Source organism: Astatotilapia calliptera, chromosome 14 (assembly GCF_900246225.1).
Source record: "Astatotilapia calliptera chromosome 14, fAstCal1.2, whole genome shotgun sequence".
Lineage (NCBI taxonomy): Eukaryota > Metazoa > Chordata > Actinopteri > Cichliformes > Cichlidae > Astatotilapia > Astatotilapia calliptera.
Window position 1 is genome coordinate 17,205,549 of NC_039315.1, and position 17,548 is coordinate 17,223,096.

General features: G+C 40.4%; 1 protein-coding gene across 1 annotated transcript in view; it reads left to right on the top strand.

The window, feature by feature from the left end:
- The window catches only part of prkd2 (protein kinase D2), a 30,200-nt gene extending 13,588 nt beyond the window's left edge, over positions 1 to 16,612 (top strand). The window contains exons 3-20 of the mRNA XM_026191250.1: positions 5,529 to 5,667; positions 6,117 to 6,248; positions 6,378 to 6,577; positions 7,961 to 8,144; positions 8,250 to 8,321; positions 8,508 to 8,525; positions 8,672 to 8,831; positions 8,936 to 9,047; positions 9,727 to 9,804; positions 9,895 to 10,213; positions 10,342 to 10,394; positions 10,485 to 10,557; positions 11,231 to 11,337; positions 12,811 to 12,972; positions 13,217 to 13,315; positions 13,739 to 14,006; positions 14,426 to 14,511; positions 15,039 to 16,612. Of these exons, the coding sequence (XP_026047035.1) occupies positions 5,529 to 5,667; positions 6,117 to 6,248; positions 6,378 to 6,577; positions 7,961 to 8,144; positions 8,250 to 8,321; positions 8,508 to 8,525; positions 8,672 to 8,831; positions 8,936 to 9,047; positions 9,727 to 9,804; positions 9,895 to 10,213; positions 10,342 to 10,394; positions 10,485 to 10,557; positions 11,231 to 11,337; positions 12,811 to 12,972; positions 13,217 to 13,315; positions 13,739 to 14,006; positions 14,426 to 14,511; positions 15,039 to 15,263 (2,487 nt within the window). The 3' untranslated portion in view covers positions 15,264 to 16,612. The remainder of the gene's footprint in view (positions 1 to 5,528; positions 5,668 to 6,116; positions 6,249 to 6,377; positions 6,578 to 7,960; positions 8,145 to 8,249; positions 8,322 to 8,507; positions 8,526 to 8,671; positions 8,832 to 8,935; positions 9,048 to 9,726; positions 9,805 to 9,894; positions 10,214 to 10,341; positions 10,395 to 10,484; positions 10,558 to 11,230; positions 11,338 to 12,810; positions 12,973 to 13,216; positions 13,316 to 13,738; positions 14,007 to 14,425; positions 14,512 to 15,038) is intronic.
- Positions 16,613 to 17,548: the final 936 nt, after the last annotated feature.

Sequence of the window (17,548 nt, forward strand, 5' to 3'; positions counted from 1 at the left end):
TACATTCTTGCGTGGCTTGGTGGTCGATGATGGCTGGTGCAGAGCTTCAGGAGGGGAAGTGATGGGGAAGATGAAAAGCAGAAGCAACTAGCGAACTCAGCAGGACATAAAAGTCTCTGTTCTTCACACATGCAGTGCCTTTTATATAAAGAGGGTCTATATTTAGAAGCACTGTTCTGTAGCTGTTTGACATAACCTCAACTTTGAAATGGCGCTGACTGAACTGGACATCAGTGGTAATGCTTTACACGTATGCAGTAATGCTTTGGTTAGATTGTAATGACCTGTAGCCGATGTGCTTACTCAAATAAAACATGAAATAAAATCTACGTGCTGCTGCTCCTGCTGCTGTTTTAGTAGAATTAATTTTGGCTCGTCTTTCATTCATTCCTCAGAACAACTCATCATTAGAGGAGGCGAAAGTAGCCGATGTGTACAAGGGGTATTAAGTTAAGCAAAATAAAGTTTTTCGTCCCTTCTAGAGTTTGAAAAACTTGTAGAATATTTGAAAAAATGATCTAAACTGCCTGCACTTGTTTGATGTCAGATAAAAATCGCTCTCTTTACCACTGTGCATGTGACCTGCTTTATATGACCAAAACCTGAGGTGATTGACAAGGAAATAAAGTAAGAGAGGAAATGGCAAGCATTGATGTGACCTCAAGTGTGCATGTGTCTGGGTTTTGTTTTTGTTTGTTTCTTTTTTTTCTCTCCAAGCTAAAATTTCCCAAAAGCCAATACTTTGATAGTATCTGTGTGAGGGCACAAACTGAGATGCTTTGTGTATAAAGAGCACATCACTTATTATGTTTGAATCATTTTGTGTGTGAGTCTGTGTTCCTGTGTAATGTGGTTTAAAAATAAATAAAAAAAATATATATATATATATATATATATATATATATATATATATATATATATATATATATATATATATATATATATATATATATATATATATATATATATATATATATATATATATATATATATATATAAATAAAAATCATCTCTTGCTCTCATTAAAGTTGAAAGTTGCAACAGCACACAAAGGCCCACATCAACAAAAAAGTTGATGTGGCATTGTTTAGGGTGACAATGGTCACCTTTGCTTGGGTTATGAATTTAGATACATGGCTGTTCACGATTGCCTTCTGAAACTACTTGAACAGCTTCCTGTCAACCACATCTGTTCATGTAATGCCACCGCTTACATGAGAGCAGCAATTGATCCGTGTGAGGCTGCTCGCTGTGAGTTAGTCTTTGATTGAAAAAATTAAAACAGTTTGTTTCTTAAGACACTATTTGTTATTACAGGTTGTTATAGCAATCTACAGATGTGTATCAGTAGCATGTTTTAGATGTTTTCAGTCAGTGACAGTGTTGGACTGCAAGGCAGCTTAGCACCAGACTTACCACGAAGCCATGTGTTTTGTTTTTTTTGTTTTTTTTTCCCAAACATGCAGAATATGATTTGGCATTGTCTTGCAGAAAGAAACCGCTGTCGTGACACCGTTTAGTACTCAATAGTCCTTGTTGCTCATTATTAATGGTGCCTCCATAGGGTTGAGATATGATCTAATATGTGATTTTATTAAATTTTTTTTGTTGTTTATTTCAGGTTGTTTTTACTAACTTTTAAGACCTGTTAAGGTCCAGATTATTTTTTATTGTGTCCATAAAATCTTAGTATCGAAAATTTATTTATTTTTTTACCGTAACTGTGTGCTATCATATAGCCTGTTATTTAATAATGTCCCGATTAGATCACGAATCAAACCTTCTGAACAAAGTGTGTTAGTCAAGTCAGTGATGAAGTGAGAGATCTATCTTCCAACTTTACCGTGACATCACCTTGAGTGAGAGGGTGTGAACCACACTAAAGAAAATGTCGGCCTTTATTAGTTTACTTTATAAGGCAGTTGCTGTCCTGTTTCTCATCAGTGTGTAGACAGAAAAAAAGGAGGAAGGAAGACTAATCAATAAAAGAGGCCATTAAAGGACAGTTAGTATTGAAGAGGAAATTAAAGGTGACGGGAAAACAAAGGCAGGGGACATAAAGAAATCCTAGTTCATAATTCATTTCACTCATAATGGCTTCATTGACCTGAATAGTAGAGGGAACACTAGGCAACCTGATCCCTGGTACCTCAGAGAAAGCAGCTACAGATCCACTCCTTCTGCAGCCAAACCTCATCACACTATACTACATCTAACTATATACTACAATACCATCAGGTGTTTGTGCACACAAGGTACACAAACAGATATATTCAGACTCCACATCTTGTAAGAATATAGCTTTTAACCTCACAGCAAAATATACAGTGTATGATTGTAAGGCAAATGTTTAAATTTCTCAGCATGCTGACATAGATGAAAATTATTTGTGGTACTTTATTCTTATTCCACCATTACAAAAAAAAGAAAATGAGTTTTTTTTCTTTTGAGGTAGCAGTGGTTTTACGGAGCTTGGATTTTGTGCTTTTCAGCCTATCTGTAAAGGCTTGTGGTGTGCAGAGACGTGGCAGCTGCAGTTATGATTATTGCATTGTGTATGTTTTGGACGGTACAATGTGCAGAATAATATGACTAGCTGCCTTGATTTGCCTGCTAAGAGGCGAGCTGTGACATCAACAGCGTGAGGTTAATCGCAGAGAGGCTGGCATCAAATAGCGTCACGGGGCTCATAGAAGACGGCTGTCTGTGGATTTGGAAAGAGCTTGGAGTCTCCTCTGATCTGGGCTCTGTGGGTGTTTTGTAATTACTAATGGCTGCAGTTGGTCTTAGTTGTGGCAATCCCTGGTACCGATGCATGTAGCTATTACATGATTCACTCCCATCAGACATCAATCTGTGTGTGATTGCGGGTTTTTAAGTCTGTACTTAGGGAAAGGTTGGAGCCTCTGCTCATTTGTATCTGCAACGTCGGCTTGACTCAAAGCCAAAAACTGCTGTGCCAGAGTGTTGGGAATAAAGGGTCATTTAAGTCAAATTAGAAAACTGAACAAACAAAAACCGAACCATAAAAACATTAAGAACATTAAGATGGTTTCAATTACAACAATTGCAATTCAATTGCAATTGTTGTAATTGAAACCGTCAAATTGCAACATTTCGTTTGTAATCTGCACGATTAGTAGAAGTGTTTTCACAGCAACTAATATTCAAGACTGCGTCTCCACTGTTTTTCTTTCTCATAGTAACTAAACAGACATGAGATGTAGTAGTGATAATGAGAATGCTATGCCTCACTCTTTTTACTGAACCTCACATAAAGCTATGCAGAAAGCTTCCTGCTTTCACCACTATTGTTGTTCAAATAGGGTCCCACCCTCACGCCAGCATCCACTTGGTTAGTTGACTAAAAAGAAGGACCTTTAATACGGTCCCTGGTAAAGCTACATTTGTGAGTGACGAAGCCGCTTCACTGCCTGTGAAACCCGTCTCCTGGGGTGGACATCTCTCAAAATTCTGGTGTAGGTATTTTTTTTTTTTTTTTTTTAATCCACCGTTTCAGTGTATACATCAACACTGAAACTTTAGAAAAGGATGCCCCATAAAAACCAAAACGACAGCCATGTGAATTTTTTATTTTATTTTTCTGCATCCACTCCATTGTTTCAAGCTTTATAATACTTTGGTATCAGAGAAGTTCACGGTCTGCAAGCTGTCCAGATCCTTTGGCTGCAAAACAAGCCAAAATCATCACTCTCCCACCTCCGTGCTCAACAGTTGTTTGTGCGGATATGCCGTGTTTGGTGGCACACGTGCATCACGGCAACACAGCTCCACTTTGGTCTCATCTATCCAGGGGACATTGCTCTGGAAGGTTCAGATGCACCTTTGCAAAGCTAAGCTGTGCTGCCTTGTTCTTAATAGAGAGAAGATGTTTTCTGATTGGTAACCCTTCAAAAAAAGCCATACTTGTTCAGTCTTGTTCTAACTGTACTATCTTGAACTTTATTCTGTATTTAAGGCTTGTGGCTTTTTTGTTTTAGTTCACTCTCACCACTCTTATCACAAACAAAATCTTAAAAGCTCCTTGCCCAACATAAAAAGCCAGACAGAATTACCAACTATGGTTTTTTTTGTTTTTAAATCAAGGGTGTGTGTTCATGTCTAATGTTCAAGCCCTTATACCTGTGACTTTTCTGGTTGCAGTGGATGCTGGAGACCTTTAAGTAAATGCCACTATATGTGCTTTTTGTGACTTTTTGTTGACTGTGTGGTCAGTAGCAGCAGGCCAATGTCGGGGCGTGGTGAACTCACTGTGTAGCTTGGCAGCAGTACAGGCCAGGCCTGGATTTCAGATGTGGTGATGTGGAGTGGCTGTTGGGGAAACAGAGGCAGACTGTCTATGTGCAGAGGAGGGGAAAAAAAGGGAAATGAGGGGGGAGAAGAGAGGGTGTGTCTGGTGGTGGTTGTGTGTGTGTGTCATTGTGTTGTTTCAAGTTGGAGACCTGGGTTCCCTTTTCTGTAAGCGATTAGAACTTAGCCAGAAGCGGCAAAGAGTGTGTCTGTGTGTTCATCTTTCTGGTTTCATTTATGCTTACTTAAAAAAACAAATTATTATAAAAGCACACAAAGGTCCTGCTCCCTCTCTTTCTTTGGTGTCCTGTGTGGCGTGGCCACTGAAGTGAGCCAGACTGCATTAACTATTCAAGAGAGCAGGGTTTCCCTATGACAGCCTCTCTCGCTCTGCTGACTTCTGATTGACACGCTCATCCCTCATATCTCTGAAAGAACTTCATGGAAACACCTATGCGCGCTTGTGTGTGCCATTGTGCGACTGACAGGAAAAGGGGATAAAGTTTCTCCTTTGTCTTGCCTTCCATGTCGACCGACTTGCTTGATTTGTGGAAATCAGCTTGTGTTTCTTGTTTAACAGCGATAGCATCAGCATGTGTTTGCGTGTTGGCAGTTATATATCCCTGCAGCGTTACATAGCAGAGCATGCTAGAATTAGTTGGAGACATACAGTAGAAGTTAAGCTTGAGAACATGCATAGACATGTTCACACTTTATAATAGCGGGAGAATCTTATAACAGATCTTGTTACTGTTAATGGCAAATGGAATGAGGTGACTTAAGTTGTAGCTTTAAGTACATAATGGACTAAATTTGCATTGCTAGCAGAAACTCTAACAGCCAACCCTTAGATACTTTATTTAGTAGCATTAAAAATAGGCTGGTGTGTTGAGTGGTCTGTGTTGGCAACAATGAGGCCTTGCTTGAAATTCAGTCGTCTGTCTTTAAAGGGGATCAAAGTGGACACAATGTTCAAGATTTGTTTTCCTTGAAGGGTCATAAAAATGCTATCCTTGTATATTATATTTAAAATTAAAAAAACGGAATGACTAAATAAAGTTTGTCTTGTCCTACAGCAAATGTCCATTCACCATCTTTCTAGTTTCAGGAGCTGAGTCATTTATTTGTCATTCATTATTTTGAATGAAATATGACTTAATCAGGGTTCTGCCTTGGCTGCAGTTGATTCTCCTAACCTCTGTTTTTGTATTTTCTAGTTCCCAGAGTGCGGCTTTTATGGCATTTATGACAAGATATTGCTGTTCAAGCATGACACATCTACCAACAACATACTACAACTAGTTAAAGCTGCCAGCGAAATCCAGGAGGGAGATCTGGTGGAGGTAGTGCTCTCTGGTAAGCTCTTCTCTTCTCTTCTCTTCTCTTCTCTTCTCTTCTCTTCTCTTCTCTTCTCTTCTCTTCTCTTCTCTTCTCTTCTCTTCTCTTCTCTTCTCTTCTCTTCTCTTCTCTTCTCTTCTCTTCTCTTCTCTTCTCTTCTCTTCTCTTCTCCTCATTCCATAAGATAACCATATCAAAAACAAAATCATCTTTCCATTTGTCTTATCTATCTTTAATTACTTCATTGTTTTCATCCTTATCTGCTTATTTTACTACAGGTCCTACTTTACACTACCCTAATCTGTTCTTTCATTGTTTCAAGCTGTAATTTCCCTCGTGTCCACAGTCAGAAACTTGATCTATTTTTCCATCCCGCTTGTATCTCATTCATCTAATCGTTTTCCATTTTGCTCCCTTACAATACCGTGATTGTATCTTGTCCTAATGTGACGTGTTATCTATTTTAGCGGCAGCTACGTTTGAAGATTTCCAGATTCGGCCCCACGCGCTCAATGTGCACTCGTACCGGGCCCCGGCTTTCTGTGATCACTGTGGAGAAATGCTGTTTGGGCTGGTTAGACAAGGACTGAAATGTGATGGTGAGGGAAATAATGAGAAGAAGTGTGAATAGCACTAGACGCTCATATGGTGAAACAAATTTGAACACTCAGTAAATATGGTCCATCTCTTTGCTCCCCCCGTTCTTGGATGCATGCTGCCCCCTGCAGGTTGCGGGCTAAACTACCACAAACGCTGTGCATTCAGCATCCCGAACAACTGTAGTGGGGCTCGCAAACGGCGTCTGTCCACCACGTCGCTGAGCAGCAGCCAGTCCCTGCGCCTTTCGACCACTGAGTCGGTGTACAGCGTTGGGACAGCCTCCACCTGCGCAGAAGAAGCGAGTCTTATTCGCTCACACACTCAAATGGTACTGCCTCATTTATCCACATAATGCTGAAGTCACTTTTAGAATTCTTTCAAGTGCCACATTTTCTGAAACACTGAGTAGATTCCTCAGACATTCCTAATTCCCAAACACTTTTCATTAAACTTCATTAAGCAATATTTTTTTCCTTCTCTGTGTACGCTTTTGAGATATTCATCTGAAACTCTTCCTGTCTGACTGCATTCCGCTAAAGGGGCATTGCACTGCAATATCAGTGAACTTTAAGTAAATAGATTAGGTCCGTTGAGGCTATAATACTTACTGCTGCTGATTTCCTCTGTTCAGCAACTCTATTTGCAAAGAAGATGTAGAAAAACATTTAATTAGATGGGCAGTAACACTTATTACTGACTGATTTCCCCTGGTTATTGGCTCCCAATTTAAAAAGAAGTAGGAAAGGCGTCTAATTGGAGAGACCACACACGCACATGCTGGCACGGACACGCATATATATGATGTACCAGATAAAATCATAAACGTATGACGAGTTAATTATCACCCAAAACTGCAGCCTCCTGTGTTTTTTAAGCCATTTTCAGCTGGAAATTTAGTTACAATAGGAAGATGTTTTCAGAGAAGGAACTGAAGACAGTGTAAACACTCCGTCCAACAACAAAGAACAGACAGATACACAGCGACTCGAGGGTGAACAAAGTTTCGCATTCAACAGCTAAGGAGTCACATATTTCCCTTGGGTGTTGTTTGAAAACAAAAACGGAGCAAAAAGAAACTCATTATAAGGGACTTTTGTGAATAGGGAGATCTCAAAAAACATAACAGTGTGGCTCTGTAATTTCTAGATGTGAGTAGCTGGGTCATTCCATATACACCTGCAGCATCTGCTGATTTATTTTCTTTTTGGGGTTGTTTTTTTTTCTTTTTCATTAAATTAGTGATTACAGGTCCTCAAAGTAATTAGTGGTGGCCTGACATTTGGCACTTGTTAAGTTGCCTTCTCCCCCCCCCCCCCTAGCTATCTATATGAAATGACTGAAAGCTCATTGAGGACCTCTTAAAACTGCAAACAAATCCGTTTTACAGCACAGCTTCAAGTGTCCAAATCTAGTAACCCTAACACACATTTTACTTCATGGCCACTTTAATACTGCTTCTACTGTTTACATAAATAATGAGGGCTGTAGGAGGGTAGATGGGAAGCACTTGCTGATGTTCCATAGAGTCACTCAGCTGTTTGCTGACAAATTCACTGATCAAATCAACAGTTATTAAGGTTCGGAGGCTATAAGCAAAAGTGAAGTAATTAATTACTTTGGCTACAGGCTGAATAGCTTCCAAAGGTTTTGATTTAAGCACCTCAACAATTGTGACTGTCGCTAAAAATTTGTTTCCTATTTATTCTGCCAGCCACGGACAGCTAGCGACGCCCGGCGTTTTTACACGGGGCGACCAGTTCATCTCGACAAGATGCTGATGAGCAAGGTAAAGGTGCCCCACACGTTCGCTGTTCACTCATACACTCGACCGACGGTGTGCCAGTACTGCAAGAGGCTTCTTAGAGGACTTTTCCGACAAGGGCTACAGTGCAAAGGTGAGCGCAGCTGAACAGAGTGTCTTCTTTGTATGGCCTTCAGTGGGATGCAGAATGCTCACTGGTCTTTCTGGTTTACCTAAACTGTTTCTGCAATCTTCTCAGATTGTAAGTTCAACTGCCACAAACGATGTGCATACAAAGTTCCTAATGACTGCCTTGGCGAGACCATTGGAGGTGAGTAAAGATGAATGTATTAGCTTTTGTGGTGTGTGTGTGTGTGTGTGTGTGTGTGTATTACTCTGTTAACCCTGCATGGATTTGATAGCATGTGTTTCCATTGTCAGAATTAGATTACTTGAGAGTATAACACTTTATCTAACAGCTCTGAAACTCACTATACTAATCTTTTTATCTTCTCAGAAAACAGAAGTAACTCTGGTAAGTATTCTTGGTGTTGGTTTGCAACAAAGTGAACTAGCTTCTGTAGCATTTTAGAATTAGACGAATGGTAATAGCATTTGTTTCATAGTATATTTAAGGCTAAGCTGCACTTAAACCCTTCTCTTGTTTGTTTTTTGGCTCAGACATGTTGAGTCCCACTGCGGACCCCGAGGTTCCAATGGACTTTAGCAGCGAGTATGACGGCTCTGACAAGTCTTCAATAGATGACTCGGACGAGGCCTGCAGCATCCCTGGTTCCTTTTCACCTGACAACAATCAGGACGGAACTAATGGAGATCAAAGGTGTGAGATGTTTTGGATAAGAATATTATAGACAGACTGATAGAAATATAATTAAACTCATATTTTACCTGCTGACTACCTTAATGCTGTCCTTTTCCTTCTAGTGTTTACATCCCTTTAATGAGGGTGGTACAGTCTGTGAGACAAACAACCCGTCGATCCAGCACAGCTATAAAGGAAGGGTGGATGGTTCACTACAGCAATAAAGACACACTGGTAAAAACACTACCCATGATTCCTGTACTGCCTTCTTTCTAAAAACTATACATGAACCACTCTGAAATTCTGCTAGTAGTGGAACACTTGGAGACTTAAATTAATTTATTGTAGATGCATGAACTCACTTTCTTCACTTTCTCTTCTATGATTTATGGCAGTAAATTCCTTCTAGACATCTATTTTTTCTGTCTAGCAGCTTGTTGTGCAGCCATTTCCACCTTGATGAGGTGCCCGCTTTCATGCACTTTATTGCTTTCTTTTCTGTAATATTTCTGTGTATGAGGCTGAAGCACTCAGCAGATATAATAATTTCAACCTAAAATCCATTTCCTGCCTTCTTTCTCTTAAGATCTAAAATCTATATTTGACTTTCTAGGGCAATTTATTTACCTTTTCATTACTTGTTTTGTTTTGTTTTTTCTTGTTTTTTTTTCCCCCTCACTGGCTGAACTAACACTCTTCGTTCACTTTTTCTTTCTCTCGATTCCCACCTGTTCATCTGGTAGCTTAAATTCCTTTTCATCCTTCTTCTCCTTTGGCATTTGGTGACATCCCCTTTCATTCCTGAAATTTACCCCCCCGCTCCATGCCCCATCCTTTATACTCTGTCCTCGCCACACCACGCTCATTTTTGTTGTCCCATCCCAACATCTCACCCTACTCCAACCCCCAACAGAGAAAGAGGCACTACTGGCGTCTGGACTGTAAGTGCATCATCCTTTTCCAGAATAACACCTCCAACAAATACTACAAGGTAACGACAGCTTTTGTCTTAACAAGCTAAGATTCATTTAAAGTCTGCAGCCCTTTTCTTTTGCTAACCCGTTCATTCATCCACCTGCAGGAGATCCCTCTTTCTGAGATCCTGGAGTTGCGTCCTGCTTCTAACTTCAGTCTCGTCTCCCAAGGCACCAATCCCCACTGCTTTGAGCTTATCACAGCCACTATGTGCTACTTTGTAGGGGAGGATCCCAACACCCTCCCCTCTGTGACCCAAAGCCACCCCCAGACTGTCCCACAGACACCTCCCTCCCCAAGCCAGGTGGCGCCCAACAGTGGCATTGGACGTGAGGTGGCAAAAGCATGGGAGAGCGCCATTCGACAGGCCCTTATGCCAGTCATCTTTCAGGACGCACCGCCAGCTGCGGGGAACATGCCTCACAGTAAGTTGAGAAACAGGTTGATGAAATTGTTTTGTGGAAGATTGTATTGCCAAGATGAAAAGACATAATTTAGAACTATTACACTGCATAACCTATGCTTTGTTCCTATCACTGTTTTTCTTTTCCAGGACAAGCTTCTGTCAGCATATCTGTGTCCAACAGTCAAATCCAAGAGAATGTGGTATGACTTGTGGTCTAATTAAGTAACTTCTGTCAATATTGACATCAATTATACATTAAGCATTATGCATGAAATATTGCATCCCTACAGGATATTGGCACAGTGTACCAGATTTTTGCTGATGAAGTGCTTGGATCTGGGCAATTTGGAGTAGTGTATGGAGGTATGGAGACCTACATCCGACAATGGAATTGATCAGTCCATTGATTTGATGGTTAAAGTGCTTTGCTGAAAGCAGTGGTGTCTAAAGTTTGAAGCTAACAAGAAGCAAGATTGTATTTCACAACCTCTGTGTATCATGCACTGTGCTAAAATGTGTTTTTAGAGTTGACCTGATTTGACACATAATAGGCTGTTTACAGGTTTTAAGGAGTGTTTTAGTCAGTTTTCACAAGTGATGTTTCTCATGCCAGCATTAGTCCAGAGTAAGTGTTAGAAAATGGAATAAAAATCTGGGTGTGTAGAGATAGATGTATATGTATCACAAGTTAGCATTTTAATTGTTAAAGTTCATGTCAATATAGTTAGAAAAGACTGAACAAGTATGATGTGCTAGGAAGGGATGCCAGGGTAAAACTGTATAAAAAAAAGAACAAAGCACCGCCGCTTAGGTTTGCAAAGTTGCATCTAAGCAAACCACAAGAAATCTGGAACAATGTCCATTAGACGGACAAAGCCAAAGAGAAGATGTTTGGCCATAATACTCAGCACCATGTTTGGCGATAACCAAACACGGCAACAAATTGCCACAATGATGTGCATGGAGTATATATGTATGTATATTCAGTTTACTGTCACAATGTAAACAATCTGTTACTTGCACAAACTCCCTTCAGGAAAGCACAGGAAGACGGGGAGAGACGTGGCCGTCAAAGTCATCGACAAGCTTCGTTTTCCAACCAAGCAAGAGAGCCAACTGAGGAATGAGGTGGCCATCCTGCAGGTAAACGCACGCATTTCACTGGACTTTCTCTCAGAAGAAATTATGTTAATGATTACGTCTAAAAGTGTCTGTGCAGGTTCTTAATCGTTCAGATCATGGTCGTCTAAGAAGCTTGAAAAGAAAGCGACTGCACTTCTCATCCAAGAAGCATTTTGTGCTAAAACCATTATTAATCATGTGAGTCATTAAATGAGCCAAGGTGTGGAAAAAAAGGCAGAGGTCATTGCTAGCAGAGGTTTCGGGTAAACCCACTGTGAGACCTTGCCAAGAGGTCATATGTCCTATTGAGGTCACAGTCAGCCACCTAAAATACAGTCTTGACATTCTTTCCCAAGCACCTCAGCCCGCACTCACAACCTGCGTTAGGTGATCTCAACAGGTCACGTGATACTGTGGTTTTACCTGAAACATCTGGTGGAAATGACCCATGCCTTTTTTACTTTATCTTTTTTTACACCTTGGCTAATGTGATGACTCACACGATTAAAAGTGGGTCAAAGACTCTTAAGAGACGACCCCCACTAGGGTTTAAATACCTGGGACTCTCCACCGTTTGGTTTTAGAACTAAAGAAGCATTTTGGATGAAATGTGAAAAGTCTCCACAAAACTTAATCCAAATGCTTTCTTTCCAAGCTCATTATGCCTGAAAGAAAGTAAAAAACCATTTGTAATATTAAAAACTACCATTAAACACAGTGAGACAGTAATAATGTAATAGTAATCTGTGCTTTGTAGTATCACAATAACCAGATTTTAATCTACACTATTAAAAAAGCTCAGTTTTGCTTATTTAAATGATTAATTTCTAATTATTTTACCTCGCAGTCATTGACAGTATTTAAATAAGTAGTACTGTTTCTCCTTTCCTTATGTGATTGCAACTTCTGAAACGAGCAAAAATGAAAGTTTGCATATAGAATTCAACTAAATGACACGACTGTATAAAACCATTTAACATTTTCATTCATGCCAAATATGTGACAGGGAAAGACTTCACATTAACAACGTCTGTTTAAAATATATATTTTTGAAAAATAACAACGTATGTTTGATTTCACCTTCTTGGGCGGCAGACTTTTTTCCCCAGCAGATGGAGGTAGTGGTGCACTAGTCAGTCTGAACTTCCCCCTGCAGCTCGGCATTTTACACAAATGCAGTTATGCAGTCATTATTATTTATGGAACATATGTCATATGTGTGACTTCTGCAGAATACTTATATTGTTTGCCAAAACAGAGTTCTGTTCTCTGCTTCCTTCTCCTGTGGTTTACTGTCTGGTTGTCACGGTCTGGTCCTTTCTGTTTATCCCCTCCTGTGATGTTCTTCCTGTATTGCCCAATTTATATTTGCTTCTTAGATTCACACTCTATCACAGTTTATTTCTGGTATTTCATCTTTTTACACACAACATATTTTTTCTTATCGTCGGCCTTCTCCCCACACTCCCCTCACCCTTCTGTTGTTTCTCTCAGAGTTTACGTCATCTGGGCATTGTAAACCTGGAGTGTATGTTTGAAACCCCAGAGAAAGTGTTTGTGGTCATGGAGAAACTACACGGTGACATGCTGGAGATGATTCTCTCCAGCGAAAAAGGCAGATTGCCCGAGAGGCTCACAAAGTTCCTCATCACGCAGGTGTGTATGCATTTTCAAATAAGTCCCATAGCGGTAGAGAGTGGGTAGTAGAGACCCACAAGACTAAAATGGCATTCTGATGCTGCAGTGTTTCGCTGCATGCTTCCTCTGCTGTCATCATGAACATTTACTGAACCTTACATTTCTGCATATTCTAAAACGAAGCTTTGCTGTGTTTGATTTTGTTTCGGATCATCTTGCTCCCGTGGTTTTGGGTATGCACATGACGTCGGTGTGCATGCAGATTCTTGCAGCTCTGAGGCACCTGCACTTTAAGAACATTGTTCACTGTGACCTAAAACCTGAAAATGTGCTACTTGCCTCTGCCGATCCCTCCCCACAGGTAAAAACACACACACACACACACACACACACACACACACACACACACACACACACACACACACACACACACACACACACACACACACACACACACACAGATGGATTTCCCAAATCTGAGCTGAGGAAAGTAACAGACACTTGCTAATGGCGTTTTGGTTACATGATTCCTGTTTCTGTTTCTTTCTCTTAACATTCTTTCTCATAACCGTTCAGCTATCTTAGTGAGGACCTTCATTGACATAATGGTTTCCCTAGCACAAAGATAGCTAGACAGGAACACGCACACACGCACTTGCCCAACCAGCTCGTTTGCAACACATGTGGTTTCTGCACTTGCTCATATACATTTCCTGCCATTTTGTTATTTTACCAGATGCCTCGCAGTCATGTGTCTCTGTTCTTGACTGTTTTCTTCTCTCAGGTGAAGTTGTGTGATTTTGGCTTTGCCCGTATCATTGGAGAGAAGTCATTCCGCCGTTCAGTGGTTGGCACACCTGCCTATCTGGCTCCAGAAGTTCTGTTAAACCAGGGCTATAACCGCTCACTAGACATGTGGTCAGTCGGCGTCATTATGTACGTCAGCCTCAGCGGGACATTCCCATTCAATGAAGATGAAGATATCAATGACCAGATCCACAACGCAGCCTTTATGTATCCTCCTAATCCCTGGAAGCAGATCTCCAGTGATGGTAATCTCAGAGAGGGAATCAGCTAGAGGAGATTTCTCCTGTTAAACACAACCGTGAGATGGACGTTGATGTACACTTACAATACCTGCAAAAGCTATTGGATTGGTTTTTGTAATCAATATATAAAATTGTTATTTAACATCACCTTTGCCTAGTAGTGGAGAAAAAAATAAAACGTATGAGTGCATATGAGAAAGGGCAGCAAAGAGTGACTAGTACTGAATGTTGTTTTCAGAATGCAACCAATCTGATCTGTGATAAGTTGTACTTCAGTTTTACCACAACTAAAGTCGGGTTTAGTGTCTAGACAAATAAGGTATGATAAAGAGATGACAACTCTGATGGTTTCTGTGTGCTTGCGTGTGTGTGAGTGAGAGGTGGTTTGATTTTTATTGAAAAACATGTGTTTGTGTTTCCAGCTATTGACCTGATCAACAACCTGCTGCAAGTTAAGATGAGGAAACGCTACAGTGTAGATAAAAGTCTCAGCCACGCATACTTACAGGTACTATATTAATGAACTGCTCACAGGCACACATTAGAATGAATGTTCCACTCTATCGTTCCTACAATTTTTTTTTTATCCGTTATTATTTGCTATTAAACATACAAGAAAAAGCCCCCTTTTCTGTGGTAAATGCTAGTAACTGTAGTTTCTGAGCAGCAATTTAAGTCCTTAAAATTGCTTCAATAAAATTTGTTGCTTTTAAAGAAAATTGCAACAATAAAGCCGAGGTCTATGCACACAAATCCGAGCGTTGAAATATCAGCTCAAGGCCGGAAGTTTTTAACTTTATTGAAAACATAACAGAAAGGGGATTAGTTAAAGAAATTGTGTTTTCTTTGACTGCACAGCTCTTAAATGCCTGCTTCAAAACAAAATGTTTAGCGGTGGAAAAGCAGGCTGCTATTGCTGTTGTTTTTGCTGTTGCCCCCGCAAACAAATGCATTGGCACATGTATCGATCAAATCTTTGCGATTCCCGACACTCAGATTTCATCACCGTGTTTATTCCTGTTTGTCATTTCCCAGGACTATCAGACGTGGCTCGACCTGCGGGAACTGGAGACTAAGCTTGGGGAACGTTACATTACCCACGAGAGCGATGACAGCCGCTGGCAAATGTATGCCCGTGAACACACTCTGCCATACCCTGCTCACTTTGTGCCGCCTCCTCTGGCGCAGGCTTCCGATGACGAGGACGGCGGGGAGGATGCAGATATGCAAGGTCTCACAGAGAGGGTCAGCATACTCTGACCACAGAGAGGTGGAGGACTCACGCTCATTTAGGAAGGATGAAAGAAGCGGGGAGAAGGGGATGGTGGCCTTGTACTCTAAAAAGACACACTTGCAAAGAATCATGTGGTTTTTATAAAATAAAGTGTCTGACTGATTAGAGCTGCGTGAGAGCACTCGGTTTTACAGCTATAAATCCAATTTCTCTCCTCCAGCCTGAAGAAAACCTTTAAAGCATTTACTCTGCTTGTCTTGGTCCTCTTTCATCTTTTGAATTGTTGAATTTCTTTTATGATAAAGACTGCTCAACTCTATTTCACATTCCCTGTTCATCTGTTCAGGGTGCCTTTACAGATAAAAGGTGCGGAGTGAACCGTAAATCCGAATTTGTCAGAGGAATGAAAAACAGCATGTTCTTTCCCCCTGTCAGTGTAGTGTGCATCAGAGCAAACAAGGAAATGGCATTTTACCACAGGTGCAGATAAGAATCAAAGAATCAAACATTTTGCTATACAAACAGTAGTAAAACCCAGCCGAAACGTTACGAAATTAAAAGCAACGCGATGCTTCTTTTTTTTCTTTAATATATTATTTTAATGGGACTGACTGGAATTACAGAAAATTCAGTTCAATCTCTTTTCAGTGATGGAGCTCTTTACAGCAACAAAAGACTTCCTCTGTGCTGGTAATTACTGAAGTGAGTCCACTGAGAGAAGCCATCTATATTCACAAATGCATTCCCATAAATTCGTGTTCTATAGTGAAAACCAAAGGTATCGATCTGGCGACAGCAAATCCTCCAGTAATTACTGCAGGTTTGTGGCCACAATGGCCTTTTAGAAAATTATATGTAATTAAAGATGCCATTATGAGTTTAAATGAACTAGCGTGCGGGCAGTGTAATACTTCCACTCACCGGACAATTTTCAGTCGTGAGATTTCGTATATCGGTGACAGCTCTCTGTAGCTGCTGCTGAAAATTGCTTTTTATTGTGTTATCATTCGTTGTGAGCCATCTGAGGTCAAGCAGGTCACTGAAATGATTTGTACCGTTAATAATGAGCAGATAAATGAACGCATCTTTCAGCAAAAGCAGACATTCCCCTGTGATGTAAGTGTATGGGTGGACAGTGTGGGTCACTAAACTAGTTTGGACAACTTATCTTGTACAAGTATTGACTACCTTTCATGTCGATGTGTTACATGTTTCTGTGAAGTAGCATTATCTAGATTCATCATTGAACATACTGTAGTTACTGTTTTATGAATGTATAACCTGAAGCTTATATAGCTGTCAAATATGTGTAGACTGTGTATAACTTGTTTGAAGGATGATCCTGGCTTTTAGATAATACAAACCTCCTACAGCATTGTATTTGTCTTGGAAGTTTTATTTAACGTGACGTCCGTGCATGCTTAACTGGAACCTGCTCATTTTCACCTGCTTCCTGAGAAATTGCACACAGGCCTGAGCAGATACGGATTTAGTCCTAAAATATTTGTCAGCCATATACAGATTATTTGCTTTTTCCCTATAAATATATTTATAAAACAAGGGCCATTACTGTGCCTTAGATTGTCTATGGAAAAAGACGTGCTTCATTTAAAGCATAACAAAAGAATAAGGACGACTTGTTCTGCACCACTAGTTTTCTACTCACAGGCTGACAGGCTGTTATTTCTTTTACTCTCAAAAGAAGAGGAGATTTTTTCCCCTCCAAATATGCTGCTGGGTACTTTGGTACAGACGTAGGCAACATGGACTAAAGAATTATGATGGAATTGGAACCAGAGACACACAAAAAAGTACTCCCAGCTCTCAAAGCACAGACAGTGGGGTTTTTTTTTTTTGGTGTTTTTTAACACCCCACAGTCTGAGTGGCACTCAAGAGGACCCTGTGGCAATGGAGGCAAAGACGCTGAATTTTTTCCCATTGTGAAATGAGTACTCTTCACTCAGTTATACTGGTAGAAGTGCACCCTTGTTGCTCCTACCCTACACCCGTCGTCATTCTCAAACAATGCCAGATGATAGACTCTTCCTTTTTCCTCCCCTCCTTTTATTTCTTTCAAGTGTCAGTAACTTTCGTTCTATCTCATCAGCTTCAATCTTCCAGCCCATTGTTTTTGCACTGTCATGTAGAGCCCTCCACTTAGTAAGCAAAAGAGACAGGCCCAAACCTCCAGAGAGACGTACCTGGCACCAGAAATTACATTTCTATTGAGTTTTATCTGCGACAAGCAATATCAGTCTAGTTTGTTAGAGTAGGTGGAAGACAGCTTAAAAATATTTCTGTTTTCACTCA